This window comes from Trachinotus anak, unplaced genomic scaffold (genome assembly GCF_046630095.1).
Source record: "Trachinotus anak isolate AG129_WGS33_773 ecotype Australia unplaced genomic scaffold, CSIRO_AGI_Tana_v1 ptg000023l, whole genome shotgun sequence".
Taxonomy (NCBI): domain Eukaryota; kingdom Metazoa; phylum Chordata; class Actinopteri; order Carangiformes; family Carangidae; genus Trachinotus; species Trachinotus anak.
Window position 1 is genome coordinate 5232811 of NW_027273874.1, and position 14964 is coordinate 5247774.

A 14964-nucleotide genomic window follows, 5' to 3' on the forward strand; every position below is an offset into this window, starting at 1 on the left:
GACCTCTTCAAAAAGCACAAAGCTGTAATCAGCTCTTCATTCAGCTAATGATCATGTTCCGTTCATGGGAGCCTTTGAAGGTTTGATCGTCGATTTAATGAAAGACTTTAGTCTATGAAGAATGTCTTAGATTACGCTTATTTCCCTTTTTGTTCCTAAAATCATCACTGACCATTGACTGTATATAAAGATGGACGTAGCCACCATGACGTCACCCACAGGTTTCTGAAGAGCTCAGAGGAGGCTGCTCCGTCGTCGCCATCTTTAAGCGTGAGTTATATAAAAATTCACCACCTGCACAGTTGTCATGAAGGGGGAAATTAGCTCTAGAGACCAGAACATGTTTATTTCCGTAAAGTTGGGCATTTCAACATTGAAGTCTTTGGGGATTTAAACCCTAGTGGTCATTCGGGGAACTGCATTTTCTGGCACTTCTGTGTTGGCTTCATTTTTGAGCCCCAGAAGTTGCTGCTTATGATTGACTTGAGAGGCTTGTTTGAAGCTTCTATTCATTATTACAGGATCTTCTATTATTTTTTTTCCAGAGCATGTTAAGGATGTCTTGTCCATGAATTGCATGACAAGGTCAAAATCTACAATGTGTTTGTCTGCCACTTACAATACTTTCACACAGCCCTTTGCCTACTGAAGATTAAACCCATAGTTTCTTTAGCTTAATTAAACAGCTGGGCACGGCAGTTTTCAGCAAATGTTACTCAAACAGGAGTAAATTGTGCATTTGATAGGGACTATTTTCATCTGAAATTAATACACATTTGGTGTTTTTTAATGTGTTTTTTGAGCTGTAAGCCAGAGATGAATAAGCTGTAACAGGCTTTTGCTACATAGAAAATGTAGCTTTGTCTTTTCTTGGGATTTACTGACGATAACTTAAATATAGAACATCAACATCCACAATAGCATGGAGGAAGGGATCTATTGGTTGGGCTACCACTTTAGTCCAGACAGAAACTTGCTGTAATATTCCAATTTTTGCCTCCTTTTTCCGAACTGATTAGATTTTTGAGGTTGAGAACCCATGTACACTCTTTTTTTTTTTTTGATAGCTCAGAAACTACTGGATGAATTTCATTAAAATGTTGCTCAGATATTCATGGTTCTCAGACAAGGTAACCGTCATGAGGACGCACAAAAGAAGATGAAAATCATATCAAATCAAATCATAGAGAAAATCATGTGTAAAGACAATTAAATACACATTGATGGATTGTAAAAAAAAAAAAAAAAAGATGGAGATATTTGAATCAACAGCACTATTTTTACACACAGCAAATCTTCTTTTCTCCTCAATGAAAAATGGGCCAGTGGCCTATATTCTCCGGCGCTTCACTGCTTCTCCCCAGATTAGCGCTTCCTCCTTTCCTCTCCCTCCCTCTCTCCCGCTCTCTCTCTCGCTCTGGGCTTTTGAACTGATAAGTGCTGGCAGTACTCGCTGCCTCATTGGGTACAAGGCCGTCTGTAAGGAAACGGACCGAGCCTCCTCCTTTCTCTTGGTCCCTTTCCTCTCTGTCATCTATCCCCCTCTCATCCCTCTCTTTTCCCCCTCTCATCCCATAATCCTGTGCACAATATCACTCCCTCCACTCTTCCACATCCCTCCTTTCTCTGTCCAGGCCTGTGGTGTGAATGAGACGGGAGCGGCTGATGGAACTTGACCGACTGGACGAGGGTTAATGCTGTGGTAATGGGCAGGGAATCTCTTCCAAGGCAGGGCGTCTGAGAGAGAAACAGTAGGACTTACAGAAAGAGGATGAGGAATAGAGAACAAGAGAGCAAAGCAGCTGAAGGATTGGAAAGGACAGGAGAGATGGTGTTACACAAGGTGTTTTATTTGGCAAGTGTACATAGGCAATGTTCTCTGCGAGAGACACATCAAAGTAAGACTAATGGTTAGAAATCAATTCTAATGTTTCCCTGCAGCAAGATGCTCCTGTGATGATGACGACTTCAAAGCCTGAGAACTTATTAAGAATGAAAGTGAAAGGTGATGGGAGAGGGGTGATGATGGAGGACAAAGGAGGAGGAAGAAGCCACGTTAGTTGAGAGTGATGTGGATGCGGAGCGGGGGCGGATGGCACAGTCTTGGAGCATTGTGTTTGACCTTTCGATGGCAAGATTGTCTTTTAATTTGTGTTGTGTGTGTGTGTGTGTGTGTGTGTGTGTGTGTGTGTGTGTGTGTGAATGCACGTAACAGATGGCAGCATTACGAATAGCAGTGGAAAATGACAACTGTACAAGCAACATAAATGTCATCTCACATTTTGAAAAATGGAACATCTGTTTGTAGATAAAAAGTCTCACTGAGTGCTTCAGCATTAGCAGACTAAATTAGCTAAGTTAGCTCATCAATGGTATGAATAAATCATAATATGTCCATTACTGTATCCATTTTATATTTTGAGATGATTAGAAATTGCGTCAGCAAAATTATAATAATAGCTGGCCTTGAAAGTGCATTACCAGACCTGCAGGAACTTACAATTTACTTGATTATTTCCATTTTATACCTTTTTATAAAGCTATAGTTTCTAGTTGCTTTAGAGATTCAGATATTAAAGCAAAAATATAATGAATTTAATATGATTCCTTGTCATACTGCAATATGAAATAGTTAAAGGTAGCTCCACCTCAAACAACTTCAAAGCCCATCTCAGTTACCTGCTGCTGTTTGAGTATCAGCTGATAATGATTCAGCATCATACCTGCAGCCGTATGAGTTGCCATTTCCCCAGACCTCCCGCGACATAGTAAGCAGCACACTGCACGGCCAAATGGAGTGCAGCCATTATAAGAGTTTCCTCTAAGGGAGCACCAAGGTCAAACATAAATCAGGCTCCCTGATTTAAGTCAGCAGATTGTGGGCTGAAAGCTGACTCTATGCGTGCACTCCAGCCTCACAAGCAAATCATTTTCTGCAGCTGTGATTGTCAAGAAATTATTTAGATAGCAGATGGAGTTTTCAGAAATTCTGACACAAAAAAATGCAGTGCCCAGTCCATCTTAGTACTATAAAAATCTCAACAAAATTTCACCCTCATGTCAATGCAGTCAGCATGTGTGCTTTTACTGCAGCATTTGCCCCATTTATTGAAAACTGGTGGGACAATCCAGAGGCAGAAGTTTTGCAGCAGCTGCTTGACTGCCAGAGACCAAACAGGAACCAAAATAAGCCCAGACAGAGAATCAAAACTCTAACTGCCCCCAACCACCTCAGTAAAAATGAAAAAGGAGGCACAGCTGCACACTAACAGCGTGGTGTCATTCTGTTGCCCAGCAGGATGCCGCGGTGTAGCAGCAGTGGATAAAGCTGCTTCATGGCGATGTGCAGCGAGGGCTAGTCGATGCCTGCAGTGACTGGACAGTGTTTCCTCCTCCTCGGTCGCCGTCTACAGGGGGCGTCTGTTTGTTGTTTGCTGTCGGACAAGAAACCTGCAGGGAGGCAGGTTGGAATGCTTTTGCACCTGCGGCATTGAGCTGTGATCAATGTCCACTGTTGCATGAGAGCCACTCAGATTCTGCAGTGGTTTAAACACAGTGTGATTTGTTTGACGCTACACTCTGTGTATTTTCTGCCTAAATCAAGAGTGTGAGCAGGGAGAGGTTCAGGGTCTGTCAAGAGACACTTGGTTGTTCCAGGAACTACACCTTGACTTTTGGAAGAAAAACTCTTCAGCAGAAAGGTCATGAAGTTTATGTCCATTTATCACTGCAGTGAGTTAATAGTGGGCAGTAAAGTCAGAGCATTCCTTCCTGCTAAATCGTACTTTTGACATAACTAATGGAACTGGCAGGAATGAAACTCAACATCTTTAAAACTAGCTTCCCCACAAGAGGGATCATTGCTACGAACTAACAACATAGTGTAAGTTCAGGTGTGTTTAGATATTTGCATTTTCCCTTTGGGATTAATAATGTGCTAAATATCTACTTGGGGAACCACATATCATTTAATCGTAATTTTATAATGAGAGAAAAGCAGTTCCTCATTTAAAAAAACGATGGCTAACTGTTACACCAAAAGGAAGTTTTAGTTTGGTGGGTTCAGGTTGTGACATTAGCTGTTACAACATATACATTGAGTCAGTTTCTGTCAATTGTAGCTGACAACCACATCCAATACATTGCTGTTGTTTAAACAAGGAACTCAGTACCCTGGTATTCAACAGTGCTAAACCTGCAAAAATTGAGTTTTTTAAGTTGATATGATAAAGCTGTTAGCATACAGTTGCCTATTTACTCACTCAGCAGACAGAGAGCAACATTAGCATTCATTTGGAGGCGTGTTTTTGACCACCTGGTGAATATATAATGTAATATATTTCTTTCAAGAGGAAGTAGAGAGCCAAAAACAGGATGAATTCTTTTGCTTTTAATGTGATTTAACTGTTAGCCATAAAACTGAGCTCAAGGTTTATAGATACACTGTGCCCATGGTCCTGGTCAAATCGATAGCACACGAAGATGCCAGCACTCACAGATAGCATTTATGAGTAATGGATTTAACTGTTTTTAACTGTGTGGCTGTTCATGCATGGGAAATACCAGCACTCACTAACATACTTAACAGTTTGTAGAAAGACTTTCACTGCATGATTAGTCTTGATAAATGTAATAAAATGCATGGCTAACTACAACATGTTATCTAAGTTATCTCCTTTGGCTGTAATATTTGTGTTAGCCATTACTCATTGTTACTAACGTATGCAGACACTTCAGTAAATACAGTTCTGCTGCATTAGGCAGCGGGCCAACAGCAACAGCAGATTTAAACGTAACCTAACACCAGAAGCAGCCACGGAGTCTCATTCCAGATAATTTCAGAATCATTGTAGCCACATTCCTTACCGCATAATTTTTGTTTTACAGTGGGTTTCATAATGAGTAAGCACGAATATGTGAAAAGAAAAAAAAACAGCAAATCAGCCAATGTGGGTTGAAGTGAAATGCCTGAAAGAAAAAGGCAATTAATTTAATGCTCAGAGATGCAAAATTATATCTGTGGTTGGGTGGGAGAGATTTCTGACCTGAGAGGTAGATTTTGGAGGCGGACATTTGCAACAGCCTGCAACTTGTGAGCTCTTCAGCCTCCCACTCTCTGATCCCTCACCTACTGCAGCTCCTGCAAGACTAAAGATATATTCTGAGAGAGAAGGAGAGGATATAGGCAAAAGAGAGGGATAGATCATATGAGAGAAAGAGATTTACCATCATTCAAACTGTGATCCCTTTTGAAATAACATTGCTTGAATTAGAGAAATATTACATCAGGTAATTATATAATTTTTACTTTTTTATTCATTTTTGGAATAAGAGCTATGTTGTTTTAGAATAGATATTGCCATACATGGAGAGCCAAACAGATTTTTGTGAAGTCGAGGTGAGTTTCATGGGAGATTTAAAGATGGAGAGTGGGCGGGACTCCTACTCTCTGCCTCTCAGTCCATCTGAGTGAAATAGAAAAATATACCGAGAGGGGGAGAGAGAGATAGAGAGAGAGGAGGGATGGGTTCTGAAAGGTCAGGGTATATTTAATGAGAGATTTAATGAAGGAGACAGAGACTAACTGCTTGTACGCTCTGCCTCGCCAAATAAAATGTGAAGGAACAGGACAGAAGAGGACAAAGGGAAAGTGAGAAGAAAGAGAGGGGGGGGGGGGGGGGGACGTGCAGTATTTAATGTCAGTCTTTTCCACATTTATTTTGACACTTTGGTGCATTAGTACCACCACTTTGTCAGGTTTATGAGGCATGGTTGCTGGATTGTTTCACAGCATGAGACACAAAGAGGATCTGTTTCTTTTAGGACTTTCATTTTCCCTTCACCAACTTCAGCCACAACCCTGAACAAGGCAAGACACCCTAAAACATTTGATGAATAAAGCATGGTGTACTGGAAAAGAGTTGTGCAACATGTTTTAATTTTGCACCGCTCTGCACCTCACTGTGTGTGTGTGCTGTCAAAGTTAGAAGACAACACTACAGTGTAATCATTAAACATTGAACTTAGATTTTAAGTATTTACAGTAATTCTTTTAATGGAGTCTGTGTAGTGATTGATCGTAAATTCAAACAGAGTTTGGGGAGCCTGAGAAAGATGTATGAAGACCACCGCAATAACAACAAAAGAAAGAAATGTGAGGGGAAGGAGGGATGGAGAAGAAGAGCAAGTGAAAGAGGGTAAAAAGGAAGCAGAGGGCTCTTCCAAAAGAAAACCAGACACACAAAGTCTGGGTGCATTGTGTAGAAAACAGTGCAACAGAGTCTATTCCTCTTTCCAGATCTCTGTCAGAGAGATTTTTTGAGCTGCTACCCCGGTGGTTTTGTTGCCATGGTAAAATCTAAAGGCTTTTCTCCATGCTGAAGTCCAGCACAGTTGGCCAGCGTTGTGTTTCTTTATGTCTGTGTGTTTGAAGGAGAGGGAGAGTGTGTTTCTGTTTGTGTGTCGTTGATAAAAAGGGAGACGGAGAGGAAGGAGTTGCAGAGTGCGCGAGCACGTCTATTGATCATATGACTGTCACAATGTTGCAGCGAAGAGATCAGCAACCTCACATTGTCCCTTTGTACTCACAAGTGTGTGTGTGTGTGTGTGTGTGTGTGTGTGTGTGTGTGTGTGTGTGTGTGTGTGTGTGTATTGTAATGTTTGACACTCTTTTGTGTGTTGTATCAAATACACTAAAAATCTTAGGTAAGCAAGTGAAGAAAATAAAATATGACTTAACTCTTAATTATTTCAGCTGGTTTGAGTTTTTGTACCTGTCAATCATCCTTGTGGGGGCTTTTACTCTGAAAGGGGTGGGGAGGGTGCGAGGTGAGGTGAGGAGGGGAGGGAAAGAGGGGGGTGCTTTCTGCCCTGTCGCTAGGTAACAGTCTCCCGGCCTAAAGGCAAAGCCAGGCCTGGTTTCCACGGCAACGTCATTGGTGTGGAGGGTGAATGGAGTTTTGGTGGTTGTGGTATACGTACATGTATGTGTGTGTGTGTGTGTGTGTGTGTGTGTGTGTGTGTGTGTGTGTGTGTGATCTGAACAAAGGGGAGCACTCAGTAGGTTGAGCATCATTACTGAAATATGAGGCATGTAATGGAAAATAAAAGAAGAGTTGATCTGCTGTCACTGCTCGAGGATGTAGCAGATATTGTCAAAGCTTACAGACCATAATACTCCACATTTGTACCTGACATTTTCTTTATTTGTACACACTGCGTGAGGGCTGCATTCAAGCGCTCGATAGAAAATATGAATCAACTGCTGCTGTGTCTACTCTGAGGCACAAAATCGTGTGGACGTATGGTCGTGCTTGCATGTTGCTGTACATGCCCTCAGATATGGAGACAAATAGAAAAAGAGAAGAGGAGGAGGAGGAAAAAAAAAGAAAACTAAAGGGACAAAGAGGAGAGTCTTGTCTTGTCTGGAGGGATAATGGCCTGATCGCACAATGTAACGCAGACCATGGTGGAGGTGGTGATGGGGGGGGGTTAACAGTTTAGTCACGCAGGGGAAGAGGCGGTCCTCAGACAGCTCAGCTTCCATTTACACCATGAAATCTACAGAAGTTCATTAACAACAAAGCTACTGAGAGAGCAGGAATAACTCAATCTCTAGACTCGTGGACATGAGAGATATTAAGACGTTACAAACGGTGCCTCACATCTGGACAAACTTTTTTTTTCTTCTTCAGTGTTGTGGCTTGCTTATTGCCGCCCGTGTTAAAAAAAATGAGTGCAGTTCTTGAAATTCAAGTTAAAATTTGTTTTATTTTAGTTGGCATATTATGACTTCTTTTCACGTGATCTATATCAGGCCACATAATCTACATAATAACATCTGATACCTCTGTATTTACACTTGCTATTAATTAAGTCTTGACATCTTGATTCCACCCACGTTATGATCACAGGTTAATGAACTAATTCCTTAGTTGGAGCTGGCAGACTTGTCAACAAGAGGCTGTACTTATATTTAGCCAGGCTGGCTGTTTCCACTCTGTTTACAGACTTTATGCTAAAGTAAGCTAAGATAGCCAGCTGCTCGCTATAGCTTCTTATTAAACACGGAAGGTCTAACTCTCTTCAAGTAAATCTTGAAAGTGTAATCCTCAAAATGTTGAGCTACTCCTGCGAAGACTTGGTCTGTAAAAGTCCGCTACAGACCTACGTTGTTACTCAGCTCTTCCAAGTGCTTAAAACCGTCCAGAATTGCAAGAGAAAGCTGTGAGAGAAGAGAGATTTCACACTGAGCGCGAACACCTGCTTTTTGCAAGTGCAAATATTTCACTTGCAGACTGATCACAATGATTAATTTACTGCTCATCAAAATGTTTTGGCACTAATAAACTAGCGTATTTATGCCAACACATATACACCGTTAATAGATATACTGTTATGGAATGGAGAGTCTTTTGTTATACAAATAACATTTGGATAATTGAAAACAATGCCCATACAGAAACCTGTGTCTCTCCTGAGAGTGTGTGTGTGTGTGTGTGTGTGTGTGTGTGTGTGTGTGTGTGTGTGTGTGTGTGTGTGTGTGTGTGTGTGTGTGTGTGTGTGTGTGTGTTTTTGTTTTTCTCATTTTGTGGTTTGCACTTGTCCCAAAAACCTGTTTTTTTTTTTCTTTCGTCTAAGCTTTTATTGTTCAGATGTCAATTTAATATATAGCTGAATAATACTTTGTAATTACGATTTCAGTGACAGCTCTTTCACTCTGTCTCTCTCACATTTTAACACACACACACACACACACACACACAGGCAGCAGAGACAGAGGAACGAGGAGACAAAAGCATGTTTGTGTTCATGAGAATGTGAAGCACAGTGGGTCTCTATGTATGGAAGCAGTGTCAGGCTCGTCCCTGAGAGACTGAGGGGGGGGTTAGAGGGGATTTCACAGACTCTTTTACTTAGAGCATGACTACAGTATTGCAGATAAACCAAAATTAGCGCATGTCTCTTAGTCGTCACCTTGCATGGCTACACTTTTTACAAAATGCAGATGCATGGTAGTCAGCCTTCACGGAAACGGTTGGGAAACAAACTATCTCTCCGTGGCCGCTGATTCTCTTTGATCATTTTTTCAGTATAGCCGTTTGTGCAGTGCAGGTGGTTTCATTTATTGTCATATTATTGTCTCTGTTGCATAGATGTTGATTCGACAGAGAGTTTGATGCAACTACCAAGGGGTTCCTGCCGTAGTATTTATGATGCATAGATTTACTGCTCACTGAAGTTTTCGGCTTTCATCTAACAACAGAAACAAAGTTGTCGGTGAGATCACCTCTGTTTTATATGGTGAGCAAAAAAAGACATAAGAGCAATATTTGATCATCTACTGTTATTTCTTTACGTTCAGCAGAAAGAGTTGAGAGTGAGAACACCTGTAATAAATACGGAGGACCATTTCTGTCAAAAAAAAAAAATCTTTAATCATAAACTATCATTTAAAATTTTTTTTTTTTTTGTCTATCCAAGAAGTACTAATTTCTTTTCCTTATATCTGTGAGATACTCATTTATAATTTTGAAAAAGATTCTTGTAATTACGAATCAAACAGGTTATTTGTAATTATATTCTGATTTAAAAAATACTAATAAAAAGTGATAAGAATGGAATAAGTGTATTTCTGTAACTAGTTTCTATTTTTGCACAGTATAAATGAAATATAATATAGGTGATCACATAGTTAGAGCTTAAAATCAAAGAACAGAATAATTTTAATATAGAACAAACAAGAACAAAAAGTAAAGAGTGCATAATTATTAAATAAGAAAATATATTAAATGAATAATAATAACATAGTATTTTAGAAATTTGAAGCATGGCCCATATTGTGTATTTTAATAGAAACATCTTTCACGGTTGAGAAAGAGTTAAAGGCGGCGATGTGAGGGAGGTGGGGGGAGAGAAACACCAAATGTAGCCACTCTGTCCATTGTTGTGTTTTTTTCCCCCTTCTCCTCTAAAAGTACACAAAAGCAGCGCCAGTCCATTGTGGTGCAAAACAGAGAGCAGGCAGGGCGACCTGGGTCGAGAGAGGAGGCTCAGGAACCAACACACACACACACACACACACAGACACACACACACACACACACTCACACAGTCATTCTTTCAGTCAGCTTCCCTCCGTCACAGAAACAATTCACAAGCTCATGAGTGGAAGCGTACAAACGCACATTCACTTGAGCACACGCAAGTACTTGCAGACACACACACACACAATTCAGAATCTTACGCGCACACACACACACACACACACACATACACACACACACACACACATACACACTTACACACGAAGTATTCAGACCCTTGTTCAGTTATTCACTGGAGTTAAGGTGCATATCCCTGCTCTCTCCCACGCAGCGCTTTGTGTTGATTGAGCAAGTTGCTCTGGTGTGAGAGGAGATGAATGTGACATTTAAGACTGAACTAACACACACTCTCTCACACACACACACACACACACACACACACACACACACACACACACACACACACATACACATATACACAGTAAAAGCGCTCTGTCATCTTTGTGCTCTTGGCCTGAGGCTGAGATCGTGGATCAGACAAACCTAAACCAAATGGCACCATTAGCCATTAGAGAGCAGACAAACAAATCTGACCTTAAATCAGCCTCTGGAACAATTACATTAGCTATCATATCTGCTCTGGTTCTCTACATTGTCCCATACATCACATGCTGATTTGAAGACTTTGTCACTCCTTCAGCCTGGCAGATCAGTTCATCTAGTCAACAGTTATTATCTTGAAATGCTGTTTTTTGGATTCCTTGGCTGGAGGCAGATTTAACAGTATTTTTGAATTAATGAATGATCATAAAATCTTTTTTTTCCCACCACTGTTGTCTATCATCTTTTTAAGGAAATAATACGACAAGCTCAAGCTTTGTTCAGCTATAGAGCACCATCTCCTATCCATATGTCCCTGTGAGCAAGCTAAAGATGATTAAGTAAAGATGATACTGCTGCACAGTGAGACGCTCGTGCTTTAATAAGCAGAGCTGCCGTTTCTGTATCTAATGGTCTGGGGGCCCTCTGGTGGTCGCTACAGGCAACAGCGGCTCCGTTATATAGGTCACAGCACTCAGCACAGAGCTCTACTGGGCTTTCTGTATGGCGTGTTTATCTGCGATGAGACTGCGTGGATCAGAGGCAGACGGAGCTTCGTGCCAGTGCCCATGATGCACTGCACCGAGCGGCAGCCTCTCGCCAGCTGCATGGATGCCAGGGACCGGGAGGGGGAGGGTTTGCATGGCTGCTGTGTGTGACACAGAAAAAGATAAAAGCTGTTCTTAAGTAACCTTAATCACGTCCACATTGCTAAACTGCCGCCTCATTAAACTCACTAAGGGCTGGGGAAAATCACACCAAAAAAATAATAATTGGGATAAACAGGTCTTTGGAAATCCTGAGGCAGCTCTTTAATTGGCTGTGGGGCAGAAAATGTTGGAAAGAGCGCCTCTAGTTGGTTTTGTTCTGTGGCATAATGTCGCTGGCAGCCCACCCTGTCCCAGCAACTTCTCTAGGCAACTTTTATCCTCAAATTCCTCGAGAACCTCCATCTTCAGACAGAGCTGGTCCACACGCTTTCACATCCGGGCAGATTCCAGCTGTTATCCTCTGCATTGTCTCACAGCCTCAGCATTTTCTGTATGTGTGCTGGAATTGGTCCAGGTGTGGAAGCAGCGTCTGACCATCAGGCTGTAACTGGGCCAGATTAGGGCCATGGAACCAGGCATATACTGAAAACAAGCATGTGGCCCAAGAATGTTAAAAATAAGGAATCTAGTGAAGCTAATATTAGCTGAAATATTAAGGCATGTGCTTATCTGTCTGATTTATTTTTGGTTTGTAATATCTATGTCATGTCTAATTTAATGCCAAAACCTACAGGAATTACATTTATTATCATAGGAGACTAAAGTAATCAACAAATGTTCGCATTTGGAACCAGAAAGAAATGTGAAAGTAGAGAAATCTTTGCTTTAAGATTTCCCTTGACAATTAATCAGTTGCCATAATTGCCATAATCTGTCATTCTGTCTCTATTCTGCCAAAAATCTGCTTTTCAGTGAATCAGAGACACAGTGGAGGTTCTTCTAAACATTTCCACCTGCACGACTTACTGGTGACTTTGCACGTTGTGTAAATCAGCTTCACATCTGCAGTAATGTTAGTGTTGACATTTACAATCATCTTGAGAAGGAGATGCATATGGAGCTTGTGTCCATGGACAGTAAAAGCCTGTTTTCACTTCTTGACACACTTTCTTTGCTTCTTCCAAACTTGACGCAGCTGAACAGAGCAGACGGCCTCACAACATGTCTGAATCACTCTGTCTGTTTTTCTCTCTCTCTCTCACTTTTTCACTGCGTTTTTTTTTTTGTCTCTTTCTCACCAGCTGCCTGCTTCTGAACAACAACTCACATGCCAGCACACACACACACACACACACACACACACACACACACACACTCCTACACGCTCACACACGCACACTTGATAAATACCCCGTCTTTCTGAGGATAACCTTAACCCTGCGATCTTGACAACACTCATTCCTTAACGCTAGCCTCACACAAAACCACTGCATGTCTTAAAACTGAATCCTCCAACCGCTGCTCCCAGTTCAGGACGAAATCTGAAAACCAAACCCTGAACTACCTCTTTGCAGAAGTTAAAATCAGTACGTGCAGGATCGTATTAAACAGAATAACAGAACGGGTAACAGAATTACCTGCACACTGAATATACATGTATATATAATATATATTAATAAGGATAATTATAAATTAGCAATGTATATACAGATGGTTATCTTTGAGAAGCAAAAGTCTGAAAGAGGCGAACTTGCATGATGTTTCACACAGACCTGTTTGGTTTTCAATCCGGGTATAAAAGGGGATGAATTACACTTCAACTCAGTGTATGTACAGTTACAATACTGTAATAATGTAGCTCCCTTTTCCCCAAATCTAAAATCTGTATACCTACCTGCTTGAAATCATCTTTTAAAATGAAGTAGTGCAGACAGAATGGATGTAACTCTTGACTGATCATGCCACAGCCAATACCCCCTCAGTTTTATTGTCAATACCAACCTGGTGTGTCGGACAGAAATGCTGTTCATAAAAGAGTCCACTAGAGGGAGACATAGCTGGAGAAGTTTCCATCAGAGCTTGAGTTGATTTGATTAAAAGCAACTCATAACTCATGTTTTTTATCCCCTCTTTAGGCTAAATAATTTCACAAGACATCTGGTCATTGTAGTTCTTACCAAACCTTATTCAAACGGGAGTAAATTGTGTATTTGTTGGGGACTATTTTCAGCTGTGGATTAATACGTTCAACGTTAATATGTTCAAATTATGAGCATTAATCCAAAATAACCCAGAATGTTTATGTTCATTGTAAAGAAGAAACATATCCCCCAGTGTAACTGTGTTACTCACTGATGCACTCAGTGGCTCTATGGTAAATATGAATTGGCTATACCAGGATTTGGCAACACTGCCAGATCAGTTCATTGCTGATTTTGGTCTTTTCATGAGATTTTATTGGCAATAAAGAAAATACAGAATTTCACCACAATTAAACATTCCCTTTTAAGACAGCGTTTCATCCCGTGTTGTCCTGTCCTGTCTCTTCAGTATTTCAGCCTACTCTTTCAGCAGCCTACTGCCAACAGAGTCTGCCAACGATCGTCATACAAAAGGAGAGAGGACTGACCTGTCTGATAGACTGTGTTCTGAGTGTCTTTGTGCGTTTTCATCCCACTCCAACAGTATGCTATTGTCATTAGCTAAGATTTCCTAACTGTTTTCCATTGAGGAGTCTGGGAAGTAGGTGGGCTGCTTTGCACAGTAAAAAATTTAACAACATTAGGATATTTTCAGCCACTGTTCTTTGTTTCTTTCTCCTCTTTAATTTCTGTAGCCTCCCTCTGAAGTCTTTTCGTTTTATTCCATCTGTCTAACTGTCTCTCTTTCTCCCCTCTCTCTGCCTCTCTGACCAGACCATGGCGGAGTACAGCTCTCTGCTCAGCGACCTGTCTGAAAACATCACCAACGAGGACTTGGAGCAGCTCAAGTCGGCCTGCAAGGAGGACATCCCTGAGGACCAGAGCAACAACATCACTTCCTCCAAAGAGTGGTTCAGCTACCTGGAGAAGAACGACAAGTTGGCCCAAGGTGAGACACAAATTCAACAAAATATCTTTAGAATTTCTGGCTGTCTCTTCCTTCTTATTTCCACATCCATTTTACCAAAACTGGTCTGAAGCATCTTTGCATCAGATGCGACATCAGCTTGTGGCCTTTTCAGTGAACTAACGACACCTCCCATGCAGATAACCTGTCATACATCGAGCACATCTTTGAGATTTCACGGCGACCGGACCTGTTGACGAGGGTGATCGAGTACCGCACCACCGTGCTCAAGATCTCTGAGGATGACGAGATCGACACCAAGCTCACACGCATCCCCTCGGCCAAGAAATACAAAGGTAACACACCCTATGTGTCTAATCTCAAGAGCGTGCAGATGTTCTTAAAACGTCGGTTCTTAAGAAGTCAGGCTAATGCTAGCTGTTCTTGGATGTTACTGTACATTTCACTTGAAAGAAGTGACTCTGATTGGCTTTATGGTCTTTCAAATTCAGTAAATATCTGCCCTCTAGTGGCTAAACAGAAAACTGTCTTAACTTCAGTCTAAAGTACTAATACATATAACAACCACATGGCCAAAAAGCATTAAAAATGATCTACAGATCAACTATTTAAATATTTAGAAAACATGAACATGCATGCTCTATATTGATGTTGTAATGACTGGTCACCAAAACTATTGAAGAGGGAAATATATGCTGAATAGTCCAGGCTTTAACTGCCTATGTGAAGCCTGATCACAACTGGAGTCTAAGGCCAGT

At 41.1% G+C, this 14964-nt stretch overlaps 1 protein-coding gene across 1 annotated transcript in view; it reads left to right on the forward strand.

Moving 5' to 3' along the window:
* LOC139606752 (astrocytic phosphoprotein PEA-15) overlaps window positions 1-14964 on the forward strand; it is a 48663-nt gene that overhangs the window by 25720 nt on the left and 7979 nt on the right. The window contains exons 2-3 of the mRNA XM_071459077.1: window positions 14053-14227; window positions 14386-14541. Coding sequence (XP_071315178.1) covers window positions 14056-14227; window positions 14386-14541 — 328 coding nt within the window. The 5' untranslated portion in view covers window positions 14053-14055. The remainder of the gene's footprint in view (window positions 1-14052; window positions 14228-14385; window positions 14542-14964) is intronic.